At 38.6% G+C, this 18,741-nt stretch overlaps 1 protein-coding gene across 4 annotated transcripts in view; it reads left to right on the top strand.

Moving 5' to 3' along the window:
• Nucleotides 1-230: 230 nt before the first annotated feature.
• LOC104364360 (programmed cell death 6 interacting protein) overlaps nucleotides 231-18,741 on the top strand; it is a 32,901-nt gene continuing 14,390 nt past the window's right edge. The window contains exons 1-7 of one of the 4 annotated variants that reach the window (XM_042806442.1): nucleotides 231-560; nucleotides 6,564-6,618; nucleotides 8,381-8,450; nucleotides 11,823-11,950; nucleotides 12,548-12,701; nucleotides 15,770-15,870; nucleotides 18,379-18,510. In XM_042806442.1, the coding sequence (XP_042662376.1) occupies nucleotides 355-560; nucleotides 6,564-6,618; nucleotides 8,381-8,450; nucleotides 11,823-11,950; nucleotides 12,548-12,701; nucleotides 15,770-15,870; nucleotides 18,379-18,510 (846 nt within the window). In that variant the 5' untranslated portion in view covers nucleotides 231-354. The remainder of the gene's footprint in view (nucleotides 561-6,563; nucleotides 6,619-8,380; nucleotides 8,451-11,822; nucleotides 11,951-12,547; nucleotides 12,702-15,769; nucleotides 15,871-18,378; nucleotides 18,511-18,741) is intronic. The other 3 variants (XM_042806443.1, XM_042806445.1, XM_042806444.1) reach the window with 3 other exon arrangements.

Below are 18,741 nucleotides of genomic sequence, written 5' to 3'. Positions count from 1 at the left end.
CTGCTTTTCACCGCCGCGTCGCAGCTGACGCTGCTGGCCACCGAAACCTCCACAGCCACGAGCGAGCCCCGCGGCCACCTATTTCGCGTAAAGGCCGCTGTCCCACCGCCCCCCACTCGAGCCCTCCCCTCACTCCCCTCGGGCGCCACAGGCCGCGCCTGCGCGCGCTGAGGCGACGGGGCGGGGGCGGGGCCACCGCGGCGCGACGGCGCTGCGTGGGGCGCGCGCGCCGACCCCGGAAGCGCGGAGCTGCGGCCGCGGCGTGAGCTGAGGCGGCGGCGGGCGGAGAGGAGCGGGAGTGGCCCCCCCCCCCTCCTTAAACCCCCCGCCTTACCCCCCCTCCCCACACCCGCCATGACGAACTTCATCTCGGTGCAGCTGAAGAAGGCCTCGGAGGTGGACTTGGCCAAGCCGCTGTGCAAGTTCATTCAGCAGAGCTGCCCGGGCGGCGAGGCGCAGGCCGAGCAGTGCCGCGCCGCCGAGGAGCTCAGCAAGTTGCGGCGCAGCGCGCTCGGCCGCCCGCTCGACAAGCACGACAGCGCGCTCGAAACCCTCCTCAGGTAGGGGCGCGCCTGGGGGGGTACCCCCCTTCCCCTCCGCCAGCCGCCCCCGGGGAGGAGGAGGAGGAGGAGGAGGGAGGAAGAAAGAGGGAGGAGGCTGCCGGGCCGGCTCCGGCGGTCTGTGGGTTGCGAGCCCGCCTCCCCGCCCTTCCCTGTCTTGCGGTAATTTTGGGGTGTCCCTCCCCGCCTCACCGCGCGGGCCGAGGGTTGGGCCTCAGGGGGTGCCCCACGGCGGGGGGGGGTGGGGGGGCGTGGAGGGGAGGCCTCGTCCCCCCCAACTTCCCCTTCCGAGTGCTGGGCATCTTCGTTGGATCGCGGTGGAAATGACAGACTGTTTCGCCTCTCAGAAGAGAGCGGGTGTGTCTTTGTTCTAATGTTACATTTGGCTGTTACGGCTGACAGCTTGCTTTTGGTTTTGTATTTTTGTTTTGTTTTGTTGTTTTGTTTTGTTTTTTTGTTTGTTTTTTTTTTTTTTTTCGTGCCATCTTTCCTTTCTGTTTATGTTCAGCAGTTTCATGCATTTGCAAAGTCACGTCCGTATTTTCTACTTAACATGCTATCAGAAAGTTTACCAGTGTTTCTGTTGTGCTGGAATTATCGTAAGTTAGAGGAGCAAAAGATTAACCTGTGCCTTTTGCCCGGTATACTGCATAAAGCCTGCTTTAGCACTAACTGCTCCATGATCCAGGAAAGCACTTGCTCTTTCCTATCTCTCTAGAACATTTATGGACTGCGGTATTGACTTACTGTGGTAATCCTGTTCTCTTTCTTTATGTTGTAAATATATTGAGCCCCTTTTTTTGTAGCTCATCTACTCACTGGGTTCACTGTGATTCATTCGCTTGGTTAATACCAAGTACATACTTGTACTTGGAAAACTGGGATCAGAGATTTGCAGTACCAGAATATGAGGGTTTACATAGTGGCAGCAAGTGTGGAGGGTTTTTTTTAAAGAAGGAAAAAAGGCAGAGGGGTTTTCTAGTATAGGGAGAAGTGATACTTGTAGACATGACACGTTTCTGTGGTATCATGAACAAGCGGAAATACACTTGATGTTCACTAGAATTTTTTATTTATAAAAATAAAAAAAAACAACAGAGGAACAGAAAAAAAGTGACATTAAAAAGAAAGCAAGATTTGTAAAAGGAGTTGCTGATATTTTTTGAGCTTATCAACCCTTCACTGGGTGTTTGGGCTATAAAAGCTCTGACTGTACTGGCCATGCTTTACAGTATCTTGGTCGTTTTCTGTTCTAGTCCTGTTTATTACTGTGTATGCTTTTCAAGGTACTACTGTGCATGTCTTTTGAAGGTCAGGGAAATAACGAGCATCTATGTACTGAAAGAGGGCCTCTGCTAGCTACATTGACAGGCATACTGTTACCTTCCCTTGAACTCTAGAATCGAGGTTCCTTTTCTGATGGTGCCAGCCAGGTTTATGATTAGTTTTGATCTGAAATCCCTGTTTGGCCCAGCCACATCATATGACCTCACCCTGTCCTCACAGCCCTACATTGCGAAGAGGAGAAAGCTCTTTTTTTTTTTTCAGTGCTGGTCCTTCTCTTTGACCATTTTTGGAGAGCAAAAGGTACATACGTCTTTCTGACAGGTGAGCGACTTGAATGAGTTCAGTGGAAGGTCAGAGGAACATCAGAGCTGGCTCAGCAGAGGATAGAAGTAGTGTTGCTGAAAGCTGAGAGGCTGAGCAGGACCTCCCTCTTTTAGTGCCAGGAGGTCACTAAATTAATCCTAGCCATAGTATGCAACTTCACCTCAGGTTTTCTCTTTGAATAGTGAAGGGAAACCACTTGCAATTGCATAATTACCAGTTTTCCTTCTGAGTTGATTCCATATGCAGGGATCTGTTCTCCCTGCTGTTGATCAGTGGTTAGCAGATGACATCAGCTGGCCCCAGTGCTGTTACAGTAGTTGTGAGGTGTTGAACGTGCTCTGCACCAGTGCTACTTTATGTGTGAACAGCAAGTGATATCCTTGTCACACAGAAGCTCCTCTCATAACACATGCATTTTAAAATATATCATTTGAGAATATTAATTCCCTTTTACAGTGGAAGAGAGATAAGATGAAGGTCTGAATTAACTGTAATTTAGAGAAAACAAGAAACGAGATGTTTATTTTTCCCTTATCTCTAACAACTTAGAGTGGTTTCTACCTGTCTGACCATTAATATTCATTACACTTGCTGGAAACCAAGTTTGTTCTTATTCTTTAAGAATATTCTGACGTATATTCTGTTAATATTCTGTGAGGTGCAGTTAATTTAAAAAAAATCAGGCTGTCTGCATGCTCAGATGTTTGAAGCATCCAGCTGAGTTTATGACTGAAGGAGCACAAGCGTCTGAGTGCCTTGTGTTTCCTCTGAAAATTCCATTCCCTCTCCTACTTCCAGTATTTTTCAGTTGCTATTTAAGAGTTGTACTCAGTCTTCTGTTTAAGTAACAACTTTAGCAAGATTTTTGTTAAAGTTGGAGTTTAAACCTGGTTTGTTATTGAAGTAATGTTGGAAGAGCTAATTGCAGTGTGGACGCCCCTTGCATACATTTACTTCATTGTGGCTTTTTATAAAACCATAATACCCAGTAGAGCACTGTAGGCCATTTAACTGTTAAGAAATGGGGTCTTAATCTTCTGCTAATTAAACTAGAATTTGGCCACGGTTTTGCAATCTTTAGAAGCCTTGCTTTGCTAAGTAGTTACTGCAGATTTTTTTCTTTCATGGAAGAAATGAACTCAGTTGCAGCCCCATTTCCTAGGCAAACACTGACCAATAAAGCTTTGGAAGTGCGTGGTGCGCTGTTGTTCAACTGATGAATGCAAATGCTTCTCTTGGAGAAGTATTTGAGGTACCCAGTGAAAAGGGGCACAATGTAAGTGGGAAAGACCTGAGCCCTCTTCCAACCTTTCTTTTTGTGAGAATCGGAGTGCTCTGAAGATGGTGTAGGTAAGTTTGGTACAGATGTTTCCCCTTAAATTCTGTCATAGCAGATTTGATTTAGCAGTGTGTGTGTGTGGGGGGGTTGTTTTTAATTTTTTTTTCTTCTGAGTACAATTATAGCTTCAAGGAGTTCCCTGCTTCTTCTCTTAATATTAAAGATAGCCTGGACTTAATTTCCTTTTTTTTTCTGGAGGGATGGGATGGTGGTGCAAGTTTAATTAGTTTAATTTTTCTAACAACTCTTGCAGTTCTTTAAAAAAATAAAAAGGAAAAAATGCAAGTGGTGGTGGGGATGCATGGTTTTATTTTGAATGGTCAAATTCTCCGAGGGCTGAAAGTTGCAGTTCTGGTTTCTGGATGTGAGGTCAGGACTCCAGTTCTTAACTAGAAGAGTGAAGGCAGATCTTGGTATCTTACGTTCTTTTGAAGGAGATTTTCCTTTATCATTCTTTGAAGGAGGAACAGGATTTGAGGTTCTTAATGTAACACATATATTTTAATGACATTCTAATTTAAACCTTGACTTCCAACTCATTTGACTGCTGTAACCCATTTTTACTAGCATTTGGGAGTGTGTAATACCTGTTTCAGTGAAAGATTTCTGTACTTCGGAGCACTAGACCTGTGTTGCTGGCATCTGCCCTCCCTTCCCTTGCAGCAGTTGGAACACGGGCAGTTGCTATGTTTGTGTGGTTTTCTGTAGTTCATCGCTGTGTTGGCACAGCCAAACACACGAAGCTCATCTGTGTTGCATGGCAACTTCTGTTCTTTGTGTCTTGATAGCAAGATTAATGTAAGTTTTGTTTTAAATAACACCTTTATCTTTACCCTTAACTGTCAACGTGTAACTACTTGTGCATCAGATGGAGCCTTTCCTCCGGTATTTGCTTTCCTGCTTTTTACTGCTAGTTTTACACTCTTCTGTGGTTAATGTCTTCATTCACCATTTTTTATATATGTTGTTTATGCATGCCATTATATATGTTTAGCTACTCTAAACAAAACTAAATGATTTCACTTTTTTTTTTTTTTTTTTTTGTCTGGAGAGCTTTAATGAGCTCTTAAATCTTAAGTAGAATTTCAAGTTCTGTAATAAAAAGAAATGACATCACATGGTTAAAATAGTAAAGAAAATAGTAATGTAGGTTCTGAACTTGTTTAAAACCGACCAAATAAAAAGCCCTGTGTTGTTGGTATTCAGTGATGTTAAATACAGCAGTGTGCATATTTAGGAGGAAGGACACCTCCTTGGTTGTATTTTCTTTTTCTTTATGGTTTTCTTGACATACAGAGAGTATTCTGTTGGCTGTTTGCAGATGCTTAGGCGCACCCAACTTCACAAGGCCATTTAACAGGCTTTGCTTCTTGTCTCTACCCTCGTGGCAGACGAGAACGGGGTAATCGTGGAACGTGGGAACACAGCTCAACTTTATTGGTGGCTTTTGGTTAACAAATTAAGTTGAGGCAGGAGGAGACAGCATGGGAAGCCTCATTTTCTTTGTGATACTAAGTGAAAATGATACTGTTGAGACCAGATGAAGACAATGAAGGAAGTACATTTAAATCTACTTAAATGTTCAGTGAATAAAGTACATTTAAATACATCAGTGCTAGGATTTTGTTGTTTTATTTTTTAAACTTTACCTTTCACATACTTGGTAAATCACAGTAAATATCTGCAGACTTTAGTTTTTTTCACCTTAGGAGCAATTGCTTTCAACTCAATTATTAATGGAAGTCCTGCTAGGTTACTGTTGGATTATTGTAGCTTTTGACATGGCTTAGTACATTATGTCTTAAATTGCAGTGGCTCAACTGAAGTCAGAAACCTGTAGTTTTATATACATTGGTAGATACAAGTCACTGAAGAATATTCTAACACTGTTTTTATTGTATATGACTTCTAAAAATGCTTCTTGAATTTTTAAACAGACATTTATTGCCTGCAAAACATAGGTCTTGCACATCTGCTTCATGTCTAGATCAATGGTGATTAATATTTAATAATGTAATGTAAGGAAACAGGGACAATGTTAACCCTGTTTCACAGGCTGTGAAACTCATTACTACAAGGTGTCTTGTATATTGGGAGTATAAATTATTTAAAAAGGAATTTGACCAATATAATGCTGGATGTATGTCCATATGGCAAGTACTATAGGGAAAGTATAGGAAACAGGCTTCACATGTTGTGTGTTCTCAGCAGTTGGCAGTTGAAAGGTTTTCTGTTCTGCATCCAGCCTGTCATGTTCAACAAGTGGTGCAGGTGTAGGGTACAACTCAGGTGAACTTTGAATTGCTAACTGTTGCTTGGGTAGATTGTGTGAGGGCCTGTGCTACAATTGCTATATTATCTTTCTGGCTTTCTTTCCTAAACATCTTCCACTGAGTAGACAAAATATTGGCACAGAAACTTTTGGTTTTAATTCTCTGTGACTGCTACAATATGCTCTAATGGAAACTAAGTTTACAACTGAAGAATTTTATCAAGGATTAGGCTCTTCAGTTGATGCTGGGCAAGGCAAATGGTATCTACTTCAAAGACATAAACGTTTAAACAGATGAGTCAGAAATTGTAGGGGAGTGGGATATAATGTTCAGATTCAAGAGAGTGCAGCATAGCTTGTTAATACTGTGTGAAATGCTGTACTTAATTTTACTTTTGCAGCATGACTTAATGTCTAATGTACTTTTTGTCTTCCTGTATGTACACAGGGACTCTTCTGCATGACATTCCTTTCTAATCCACCCTACATCAGAAAGTGGAATGGGTCAGCTTCATCTGTGATACTCTTCTACTTCTGACTGAGACAGGGTTTCCACACCATCTGTGGAAGACTACCTCCTATTGAATTTATTCTTCTGCTGAAAAAATCCCTTCAGGCAAAATTTCTGTCTGCCCTGCAAATCCCCTGTAGTTAGGAATGAGCTTCACAACTTGTGTGGGGAAATTTTTGTGCCCTTTTCCTTACATGCCAGCATACAAAACTCTTAACTTGATTTATCCAATAGCTGTTTCTTTTTTTTTTTTTTTTTTTCCTTTTGTAGATACTATGATCAGCTGTGTTCAATTGAACCAAAGTTTCCATTCTCTGAAAATCAGGTAAGGCAACTTATCAAACCATTAAACTGAATCATGGCACCTATGATGTATGACTTTGAAGCCTGTACCTCTCTCAGGCAGTACTTCTCTCAGGCACAGCATTTAATCGATTTGAGCCTTATTTTCATGGTCTCTGTTGTTTTTTCTAGTCAGTGCTCACATAGAGGCTATACTGGAACTTCACGTCTACTGGCCGTAGGTGCCTTCGCTGTACAGATTCAGAAATGTTTTGACTTTGGCCTAGTGATCACTGTGGTCTAGGTCAGAAAGAGTTGTCCTGCACCGATTCATCTTTCAACTCTCCTTTTTCCAAGAAGTCTATTTCGTGCTATGTTCTAAACGCTTTTTAAAAAATAATTTTGATGGGAAAACCTTTAGTAATGGATGGATTATGATCTTTGTTTTTTGAAGTAGAACTGATGTTTCATTCAGCTAACAGAATAAGCCACTTAAGAGCTTACCACTTTATTCCTGCCTCTGAGTCTACAAATGACATAATTTTTATATAGATATAGTGTTCATTAAGTTTTTTTTTTTTCAATCCCATTTCTTTAGAATCCTGTCTCTAAGGGGAAATTCAGCTTAACTCCTGTCGGAGTCTTCCTCAGGTAGAGACTGGAATAGATCTTGAGGCCCCTGTATTTTGGTGGAAAAAAGATTTAGGCTTCCTTTGGATGTGTTTATTAATAGGACTGAATTTATATTTCTTTCCTGATCAAATCATATTTAAATGATAATGATATGATTAAAAGAAAATGTTTATTTCAGACTTACAGGTTACAAGTAAGGGAATAATTTTAATGCAGTTCAAACTGATTTGTGTTCTGCATGTAGTTGCATTCACTTGTATCCAAGAATTACGCTTTGGTTTTTAGTGTGCAAATGTGATCTGCAAACCCTGAGACATGGAAGACTGAAAAACTTTAAGAGCAAGTTCTGCAGATATGTAAACTGTTCCATCAAAGGGAAGTAGTAGTCAGTGCAAGCAGCAGTGGGGACCAGAACTTCCTGCATTAGCATTGTTGCTAGAGGAAAATACATTATCAAACAATATTGAGCTTTTTTCTGAAGTTATTCTCCCCAGCCACTTTAAAATGAGGAATTTTGCTATATTTTTTGGTTTGATACTGGTTGCCTACAACTAGCTTGATCAGCTGAATAAGGAATCAAATTGTGGAACTTCAGAGCAGATTCTGTGAAGTATTTGCATTGTCTATGAAATATGTGCTAGAAGTGTGATATAAAACACACTGGTTTTACCTGCATTGTTTGTCCTGAGTGCATTTCCCAACAGTGCTGCTCTTGAATTCACTTGTAAAAATGAGTGAATGTTGGTATTACAAAACAGTTCCAAATATGGTAGTAATTTGGTACAGTGGAAACAGCCTGTTTGGGTCGTTTTCTTTAACTGTGACTATACCAAGCCATCAGACCTCTTGAGAGAGGAATATCTTGGTTTGGAGGTAAATTTATCTGTCATGCAGAATATGAGCAGAGCTGCAAGATTATTCTGAGAATTTCTGTCTTGTCTGCTTTGAAATGTTTTGAGCAAGCTAACAGGAAGAAAAAAAAAAAGTAGAATAATTTTTTTTTTCAGGTAACTCTTGATTTCCTGAAACTTCCAGAATATTTATAATGTTACAAGTGAATTAAATGTTTTATGCAATTAGAGTATAAAAGGATAAATATGTGAATTAGGGATTTTCTGAAGACTTCGTCTTTAATTAAAGAGATAAAGGTCTTTCTTTCTCACAACTTTCAGGTCTGCGTAACATTTACATGGAAAGATGCTTTTGATAAAGGATCACTTTTTGGAGGATCTGCCAAATTGGGTATGTGAATGTACCAAAAATGCATGTATTGATGATGTTAAAATTTGTGAACTTTTTTATATAGCTGCATTGTTAATAGTTCTTCTATTATGCTTAATGTATCTTTCAAATGAATTCAGCTGTATTGATAACAGATTAATCAGTTCAACATTGGTAATGAATAAATGGGCACCATGCAATTTTCTTTAAAAATTGATATTAATATTAGTTTTCTAGAGGCACAACTAGATGTGCATTCTGATAATAGTTGTGCTGCTTGCTCCTCAGACACTTTGAGAGTTAGCCCAACTGATATAAATCATAATTATTCAAGTTAATGTGGAGTTTTAATAGTAGGTTTTTGGTAATCCAGCATTTATTGTTCTAAATGAGTAGGATGCTTGTGAAAAGTGCTTGGTAGTGAGTGAGTCCCCTCCAGAAGAAGGGGAGTGATGGTCGCTGGCTTCAGTAACCTGGTCTGATATCACATTTTGTTCAAGAGAAGAAAAGGATCTGCCTATGCCCTGAAACGATTCTCCTATCACTTTTTAACATATTTTGATACAGATTTGAATGCTTATAAGGAAAAAAAATAAATTGTATTTGGTTCCTGCAAGCATAAGTAGTTTGAGTCTACGATTTGTTTTAGTCCTATATGGACAAATCTGCACTGCAAATTCAGGATCATTAAATGGATTTGGAACACTTGCCAATAGAGAAACGAAGACTAAATCCTTTTGAGTGGAGTTCAGTCATGTATCATCATTCTTTAGTGTTTCTATTTATACGTAAGTGTTCATCATGACTAGCATTGCAAGATGACCATTGCAATTTTGAAGCTCCAGACAAAGCTCAAAAAAAAAAGGTAGAATACTTATTATCTCTTTATTTTTTTAAAGTTTTTGTGTCCTTTATATAGTTCCTTGTTAGCAGCTACTCAAAGTCATTGCAGTTTTCCATGTTCTGAACACACCTGCTAAAGCTGTGCTTCTGTGAACTATATGTGTAACAATACAATGCATTCCTATCCGTAAGCAGGTGGTGCTCACCTTTTCTTGCTTTATTTAACTGTTCTAAGTAGTCCTTCTGGATAATAGGAGACCTTCCTGGAGATGCTGTGTTTTTTCCTCGGAATTTGATTGATTCTATCTTCTTTGGGGCTAGCATTTCATGATGTTTGAACCTGTTTCGTAGTAAAGCTCAGAATATTTAATTATGAATTAAACATAGTATGTGATTTGCAAGGGATTTTATAATTGTGAGAAAAAGAATTGGTAATCATAACGTAATGATTACCCTGAGAATTTGAATAAATGTGATGTTACAACAGCTTGAGAAAGCTTGCTTGTCTGCAGGTTAATTATATACTAGTCTAAATAATCTGAGGCAGATGGCCAAAGATTTATGCAACAGTCCATGTCAAATACCAAAGAAATGCTTAATTGAGATGTGAGTAATGCTCAGTTAACAAGCAATGGAATAAGTTTTAGTTTGAAACTTTAAAGCAGATCTTAGTGGAAAGAAATTAACAAAAGGAGACATCTAGTCTTTACAGTGCTGTATAGCAGATAATCTGGGTGCTGCTCTCCAGATCAACTATAGCATGTCTTTCAGATCAGAATTAGCAGTGAGGTTTCACAGTGTAAAGCAAAGTTTTCAGTTACTGAGGGAGCAAAACTTCTGTTGACTTTTCAGAGGAGGCGATCCTGTCTCCAGATGGAGATTCAATGTAAAACACTTTTGACTTCCATGGAGCCAAGATGCAGGGGTGTCACTTGAGAGTTCTGGCTCTTGTGGTGGTGACAAACTGTTTCCTTCCCATCCCCTGAATCCCAAGTCTGCGTCACAAGGGTAGCTGACAGATACTGTGGCTGCTTGAAAAGTGACCCAGTTCACAGCATGGCATGTAAGGTGAAGTATGTTGGCTTAAATTAATAGGTAGAGCTATAAATAGATGAGTCTGAGGAAAAGCTATACTGCTAAACAGCTGTTCTCACTGTAGTAAATCACACTTGAGATGCAGTCCAGAGTGCAAAGTAATGCCGCATATAAAATAATTTTACACTTCAGAAGCTTTAAAGACATATTTTATTTATTTTCATGTGTCTGTTTTAGTCTTTTGAATGATGTGTAAGTTGTACAAGATCTTCTTGTTAGAAAAAAATCTTCAAAATAAACTGCAGAAGTGATGATGCATGTCTTGGATAAATGACTCTTATTGTGATGAAATACAGTGACTGTGTAACTCACTTTTCTTTCAGGGAAACAAAATGGCATGTCAGATTTATGGCTGCTTGTCTGAAAATTTAGTGCAGGTCAGGGAGCGCTAACGTAGAAACTTCAGAGACGCCTTAGATAAATATGTGGCTGTATAAGGAGGCTGGATGTTAGTGAAATGAAACGAATGTGCCTCTTTGATACCTTCATATTTTAAGAGTAAATTAGAAGTTGTACCTGATTTTGTGGAATTGAGAATTCAGTAGCTGACTTTTCTGTGTTCTCCAAGAGGAGTGTCTAGACAGTTATTAACAGCGGTAGGAAACTAGTATCTGCAGTCTTTAGATTTTCCAGTGCTTGCATATGGCCAATAACCTTTTGAAAGCAATTAATAGATTCAAAATGGTTCCTGTTCAGGTATTACTGTTTCTAGAAGTGTGGGCTCCATCCTCTGGGACTATGAAGTACTACAGGAGTTGAGTCTGGACAGACTACTGTCTAGTGAGCACAAGTTTTAATTAATAAATCCTTAGCTGTTTCAGTACAGGTATAACCACACTGTTTGTCAGCATTTTCAGTCTGAAACGAGAGCTTTGAGAGGTGAAGAATTCCCTGCATTTCAGTAGGTAGTAAGTTAGACTGTGTGAAAGTCTTTGGTTGCAGTGAGGGAAGGCTAGTTCATCTTGCATTTAAGATAGAGTAAGAGTATGTAATTGGGCAGTTATTGCAAAGTGTTTAGTGTGTGGAAGTTCCTATTTCAGATTATCCTTCATTAATGTGTATTTTTGTATTTCCAGGAGCCAAAAAGCTGCACTCCAGTTAAGACTTCCAAATTATTTTGTGTATTGTGTAGATTTTCATACTACCACTTTCATGCTTTATGTGACTCTGTAGTTCCTCCTGTGGAAACATTATGTGGAAATATTAAAACAGACTATGTAAACCCTTCAGAATGAAGATGACACTGACTTTAAAAGTTTACTATGGTTGATTTGGTTGGTTGGTTTTGTTGTGTTTTTTTTTTTGTTTGTTTTTTTTTGTTTTGTTTTTTTGCTTGAAACTGTTGATATCTTTAAGTACAGATATTAGTAGTGTTGGCTACATCTATCTGTAGGATGCTAGAGTACTGAAGTTTATTTTCTTAACAGTGTGGGTAACTGTCTGTCTTGATTGCAGCCCTGGCAAGTTTGGGGTATGAGAAGACCTGTGTTTTGTTCAACTGTGGAGCATTGGCAAGCCAGATTGCAGCAGAACAGAATCTAGATAATGATGAAGGACTAAAAGCTGCAGCTAAACACTATCAGGTACAGAGGGTCCCTGCTCATGCTTGGGAGTTCAGAGTTATTAATCTTAGAATGCCAAATAGTATCTCTTAATTTTAGAGCTACATGTACACATAAATATATATATATATGCTGTTTTCCCCCTCATAACTGCAAAGGTGGGTTGGGTAAGTACCTGGTCCTGGCTCATACTTATTTACCAGCTTTGAAGGATTGAATTCCATACATTCCCTATAGCCCTTCCTGCAAGTGTGTTGATAACTAATAACCTTCAGCTTAAGATTTAATCATTTTAGCTAGGATAAATTTTATTTTTAACAACTTGTACAGTAATAATCTTTCTTTTTTGTGGAATGCATTAAATTTTCTATGTTCTTAATGCTGTTAGGTGTAGCCAATATACCTTTACTTATACTATGTCTTGATAAATGTCTTGGTGTAAGTGGCTTCAGGAACAAGAAGTCACAAGGAATTAGTGGCTAAACAATAAATGGGAGACCATATACCAAAAAAGATCTTTTTTTTTTTTTTTTTTAAATTGTTGCATGTATTATATTTGTAAGAGAAAAATATCTGTCTAGAAACATGAATGATAGTGTATTATTTTGTTTTACTTAGTTTGCGAGTGGTGCTTTCCAACACATTAAAGACACGGTTTTGTCAGCCTTGAATCGAGAACCGACAGTGGACATCTCTCCAGACACAGTAGGAACTCTCAGTCTTATTATGCTGGCTCAAGCCCAGGAAGTCTTTTTTTTGAAAGCTACAAGAGGTATATCTTAATTTTCAGCTTCTGTATTTATGTGTTCATTCCAACTTCCACAAAAACTTAAGAGTGTTTTAAGTTAAGTTTGTAAAGGGCCTTTCAGAAGTTTTAGTTTTTGCCTTTATTGATTCCACCCCACCCTCCCCCCCTGCCCTGTCTGCAGGTCGTTAAACACAAGCTACAGCTGCCATGTAAGAGTGTATCTAAGGTTCACCTGACAGTACAGTTGTCCTAGTTGCCTTTCCTTTTTTTTTTTACATCCAAAACTGTAAGTCTTCATCTTCACAAAGGATTTTGCTGGTCTGTATTTTTTCTTTTTCTTTTGTGAGAACAAAAGACATTCTCTAAAAGAACTAGAAATGGTGCATAGGGGTTTTACCACTAGTCCCTTCCTCCTCTGTATGGGGAATGATTTCATAAGAATTTAGAAAGAAATATATGACTTAGGAAATTTCCTAAGAGTTTAGGGGAGACGAATTCTGTTTGATTGCTCTTATTTTTAAGAGAGGAGCTGTCTGACCCAGTATAACTTTGAGAATGCCCCGTTTGTCTTGGTAAGTGAAATTCTGCAGGTAGAACAAAGTATTATGTCCCTAACTGTTAAAACCTGATTGTGAAATACTGATTTGGAGGCTGCATATTTTAATACAACTATTAAAGAACACATGCTTCAGAGAACTTGGCTGTGGAATAGTTCTATCTTCAGTACAAGATCTGTTACTCTTTGCTATTCTGCTTTCTTCTCTGTATTTACAAGAAGTTGTGCATCTAGAAATTACAAATACCTAAAAGTAGAACTAATGACACAGAGGTCACGTGTGGTTGCCCATCACTTCCTCTCTCTCCCCATGTTCTTTGGAATGGAGGAAGGCAGGGCTTATCCTAACTGGTATATTGCTTCTCTTTGCAGGGAAGATCCCTGAAAATTCTCATAGCCTTACTGTCTTTAGGGCAATCTTACTAGGAAGCTACTGTTCTTCAGCCAACTGATAAGTTATGTTTTTTATTGTGCTGGTAGCAGTATTTTAGTCTGGCTATTTGGACATTGCTTTGAAATAAAGTTGTGTAACAAATGCCTGAAACTTTTCTTCAAAGCAGGAGCAGACGCTTACCTCATTTTGCATGGGAAATAGATTTCTCTGTCACCTTGATTACTTATTCAAAGCGTGAAAAAGAAAATCAAGGCTGATCCAAAACACATGAACCCAGTGAACTGCAGATTTTTGTGGCTGCTCCCAAGACCATAAGTCTGCCAGTGTTAGAAGGAAAGTGAGGTTAATAATAATCTGAAATGGAGGCTGTAGCTTTTGCCCGATATGGAGAGGTTCCCTTCCCTGACAGGAAAGACATTTTGTGAAGAGTCATGTTTGACATGATGATTAACTTCAGAAACCTATGTTCAAGTGGAAATGCTTCAAAGTTTGATTTAAAAACTCAAATTCAGCTTCTGGTTGGATTGACTACTTACCTTACTTAGAATTCTTTGATTTCGTTCTCGTGAGCTTTTTTTAGCAGCTTACCTGCTGATAATGTTATTTCTGATGGAACTGAGTTTATTCACAAGTTGAAAGTGGAAGTGTTTGGCAAAAAGCAAATTGGTCAGGCAAATCTTAACTCCGCTGCATAACTGCAGATCAGTGCTTTGATTTTTGAGCCGTTCTTAATGTTTTCTTTAAGGTCTCTAACTCTGCCCGTGTTCGCTATTTCATCTCAAGGCTTGCATTGTAGCTGCAATATTTTAAAGTTTTGTGAGTAAAAACTAAAGCTTCTGATGGTGAAAGATCTATTCTGAGCTGTCTACATGGACAAAAGATCCTCCTCCTTTGTTAATGGAAATGTAGCTAATATGTCAGTATTTTTTTCTTTTCTCAAGCTTTAAGAAGGAAGCTGCAACTACCGTACACTAGGTGGGGCTAGAAGGATAGTCTGTTTAGATTTTATTTGTTTTGGTTTTATTAAATATTTAGTGCACTGGACAGAAACATTTTAGCAAATCAGTAAGTTGCTAGATCTCATGAGCTCCTTTCCCTCCATTTGTCATCTAAATCCTGGTAGAAGGTAAATACAATACATCATAGCTCCTGCCTGAAGTGTTGTAGATAGATGTGTGAATATGATGGAATGAGCAGACCTCTTGGGAATTCTTTTGATTTAATTTTGGCAATTAAGCATACTCTGTAGACTTCCCCGTCTCCCCATGCCCCCCACTCATGCTTATCAGTCTGACAGTACATAGAAGTCACATGAATCAGAGGGTACTTGTTTGTAAGGGCAGCTCTTCAGGGTGGCTGGTAATCAGCGTTTGCATTGGTTGCCTGCCTTCTCTTGGAAGGCTGAATTGCTAGTGCAGGCCAGAGGTGATTAGAAAATGAGATAAAGATAGATGCAGCATGTGCCTAGGTAAGCAGTTTTGGCTTCACGACCAGGGTGAGGATGTGAGGCAGGGAATACTGCTGCTGCTAGGCACGTGCGACTAATGGGAAGTAGTGGATACCACTTGGGGGAACTGCAGTTATTTATGTCTAGGAGTGGCCTTTCTATACTCGCTGCGAGCTAACAGCAGTGTGCACTGCCATGGAAAGGACCAGTCCCTTCTTCTGTTGCACTGCTGCAAATTTTTTGAGAGTGTTGACATGGGGTTGTGTTAGAGAACAGATCTTGCTGAAAACTAACTGGATATCAGCTAAATTGTTTGACTACAGCTGCACAAATGCTTGTGCTGGCACAAGGGGAGGGCTGGGAAGAAGCTGCCAGAGCGGGACGGCAACTTTTATTGGCAGCTTGCCATTGGTCAGAGGTAAAGCATCACTCTTAATCCTGCATAAATGCCAGCAGCTGCCAACAGATTTATTGTACAACTGACTGAACCTTCAACATCATGATTGAAGTAGAAAATCTGTAAACTGCTGCTGGGTGTAAAGAGAGAGGAATGGGGTCCCACCTTTGAGATATAATGTATAGCTATACCCTTAGAATGCAGTTGTTGCTGTTTGAAGGTGAAATAATTTATCTGTTCACTTGTAAAAACTGATGATAATGATAATTGTTCTTTGTTTTTTCTCCCCTTCCCCCAGATAAAATGAAAGACGGTATCATAGCTAAACTAGCTAATCAAGCCGCAGATTACTATGGTGATGCTTACAAACAGTGTCAATATAAAGATACTTTGCCCAAGGTTAGTAACTCTCCCGGAAATAATCTGCCATCTGCTGTTATTGTGAATAACTGTTATTGTTACAATGTACTTGATGAACCACACTTAAAATGTATCCTCAAGAAAAGCTGACATACTGCTACATTTAAGAGAAATGAACCTGTAATCTGAAAAAATGAAGAAACTAGCAGGCAAAAGATACTAGGTTTTTTTAAAATAAGTAAAATCTTATTAGGTGAAGTGTGTTTAGTTGCAACACATTTAATAAGTAAACTTGAATTATGATAGCATGTAGGGATGCATTCTTAATGCTTTACTAAATCTGTTTTTCAAACTAACACTTTCTAATGGGGCTTAATTGGCTTCTAGTCTCAACGTTTTCATGTAAAATTTGCTCTTATGTTGACAGCATGAACATGGTGGTACTGTTCACTTACCTGTTAATGAAAACCATGACTGGAAGTCAGTGTGTCTCTTCTGTCCTTCTGCCTTCCACCTTCTCTTCCTCCGCCCCAAAACAAGCTTGATACTTGTAAATTATCTCAGTTTAGTTATGACTGTTCACTAGGGTGCTGTTGGGTTTGGAAGATGCAGAAGGATCTTTTTTCATGCTCTTGGAATTTATATCATATAACAAGTCCTTTGAAAATGAGCGTGTTTTCAGTGTATCAAATGTATCCATTATGTTAAAATCATAAAACAGTGGAAAACCTTTTGTTCAGTGTTATAAATGTCAAAGTTGGATAAGATTCACTTACTTTCAATATTGTTGGACTTTAAATTCATATCTAGCTAAGTAGGAGATAGTCTTCCATAGTCCTTTTTTTTGTGAATGTCCCTGGGAATCACACTTATTATTAATATGCATTTATTTTTCATTCATTAATAGTTTCAAAACTCTAAAATAACTACTCCAGCTTGAAGTAGTCTTTCTTGTTACAAATAAAATGTGAAATATTCTAGATCTACTAAAAAATACATTAGATACTTGTTAAAAATATTCTTACCAGTGATAAATGGAAGTGGCTGATGTCTGGTCCTATAACTTAATATGCAATCTTAGTCAAGTAATTGCCAAAGTATTTGCTAAAGGCACTTCTATTCTCTCTGGAGGGGGAAAAAAAAAAAAAGTAATTGTTTTTTTAACCCCCCCTCTAATTTCTAATGCAGAATAGAATTTTGATAATGATAGGAACTGTATGGGTAAGGGCTAAAGGAAAAGCAGGCGTTTTTATTCTTAAGCAATGAATTGCACAAATGCCTTTTTAGGCCAGTCAGTGACTTTTTATATATATTTTTCAGAAAAAGATGTTTTCTAAAGTTAAATTGATGTCTTTCTTGACTGCAGCTTGATAGAGTTTTTTTTTTTTTTTTTTTATGTATGCACGTATTTCCTGTCACATGTTTTGTGGCATTTTAGAGATTGGGCCTATTTCTCAATTAGCTATTATGCTCATGATTGATTTCTGAGAGGCAATGAGATATAATAAAGCCATTGCTTTCTCTTTTGTTGTTGTGGACCTTTCTCAACCATAGATCTGCTCCCTGTTCCAGTTGCACAGTAATCTGTCAATTTATTATCTGAAAGAACATGATAAGGTTTGCTGGTTTCACAAGTTAACACTAGCTCTGAGAACAGTTACATGTATAGGAGTGTGAAACAGAGGTTGACTTGATTCATTGAACTCCAGTTGCAAGGCCTCTCAGACAGCTTTTTCTTTGAAATTTACGTGTTTTTTTTTTTTTTTTCCTTTGAATCTTTGTGGGGGCAGCAAGTTTGCACAAATGTAAAGAAGCAGGTCTTTCTATACTGAGGTCTTTAAAACATAACTCTGGTTTTCCAGTGCTCCTTGATTTAAGAAATAAAACAGTAAGGCTAAATCCTTGATCAGAGACCATGCTTATACTGTGGGCTGCAGCATAGTGCTTTCTTCGTGTCTTGGTTGGTACTCCTGCAAAGATAAGTGCATTTATATAAAAAGTCTAAAACATGACTTTTAAATCTTCTAAATTGCTTTCAATGTCAATAGTTATTGGTCCTCTTTATTTGTTCTTTGCTTTCAGAATTTTAGAGTTTCTTTCTTGATAGGCCTGCTGCTGTTTTAAGTGTGATTGCTCAGTTAAATAAAAAAAAAAAAAAAAAAAGGGCCTGTGTTCCCCATCTTTTGCTTGTTTTAAGAACTCTTTGTCTTGGCTTTGTCTTGGGGGCATTTGGGTGTGTTCTTGCAACTATCCTTTCTAATATATGCATGCATTTCTAATCTGTGAAGTAAATGTTGTGACTTCATGGCTTGAATTTAAATGGTTCTTCTAGAATAATGGACACTGAAAGTTTTGCAACAACAGACTGAAAAAAGAAAGACTGAATTCAATCCATGCCAAGTCACGCAGTCTCTGACATTTACCTCTAATGTTTAACCTATCTAAACCATTAATTGGGTGATTCTAATTTCCTTTTCTTCTTCCTTTTTCTTCCTGCATCCCATGTTGTCTGTGATGGTTAATGTGGTTGGACTTTCCCCTGGTCAGTATTTTTATTTCCAGGAGGTGTTTCCAGTTCTGGCTGCAAAGCACTGCATTATGCAGGCCAATGCAGAATATCATCAATCTATCCTGGCAAAACAGCAGAAGAAATTTGGTGAAGAAATTGGGAGATTACAGGTGGGTAACTTTTTTTTTTTTTTCCTCTGAAAAATATGAGAAAACTAAATCCTGAAAAACTCAAGAGTTCTAAAATTGAAATAACTAAGAATGAAGCATGTTCATAAATTATAGAGCATGTTTATCACATGAATCAAATTATTAGCTGATGCAAAAAGGAAAGGTATCTCTAGATTTTACAAAGATGTATTTTAATGATTTTTTTGGGGCAGTTTGTTACTGCTTGACATA

The sequence above is a fragment of the Tyto alba genome, unplaced genomic scaffold (assembly GCF_018691265.1).
Source record: "Tyto alba isolate M040663 unplaced genomic scaffold, T.alba_DEE_v4.0 Super-Scaffold_46, whole genome shotgun sequence".
NCBI classification, from domain to species: domain Eukaryota; kingdom Metazoa; phylum Chordata; class Aves; order Strigiformes; family Tytonidae; genus Tyto; species Tyto alba.
The sequence above is the reverse complement of the archived record's forward strand: the minus strand, read 5'-3'. Positions and strand labels throughout refer to the sequence as shown.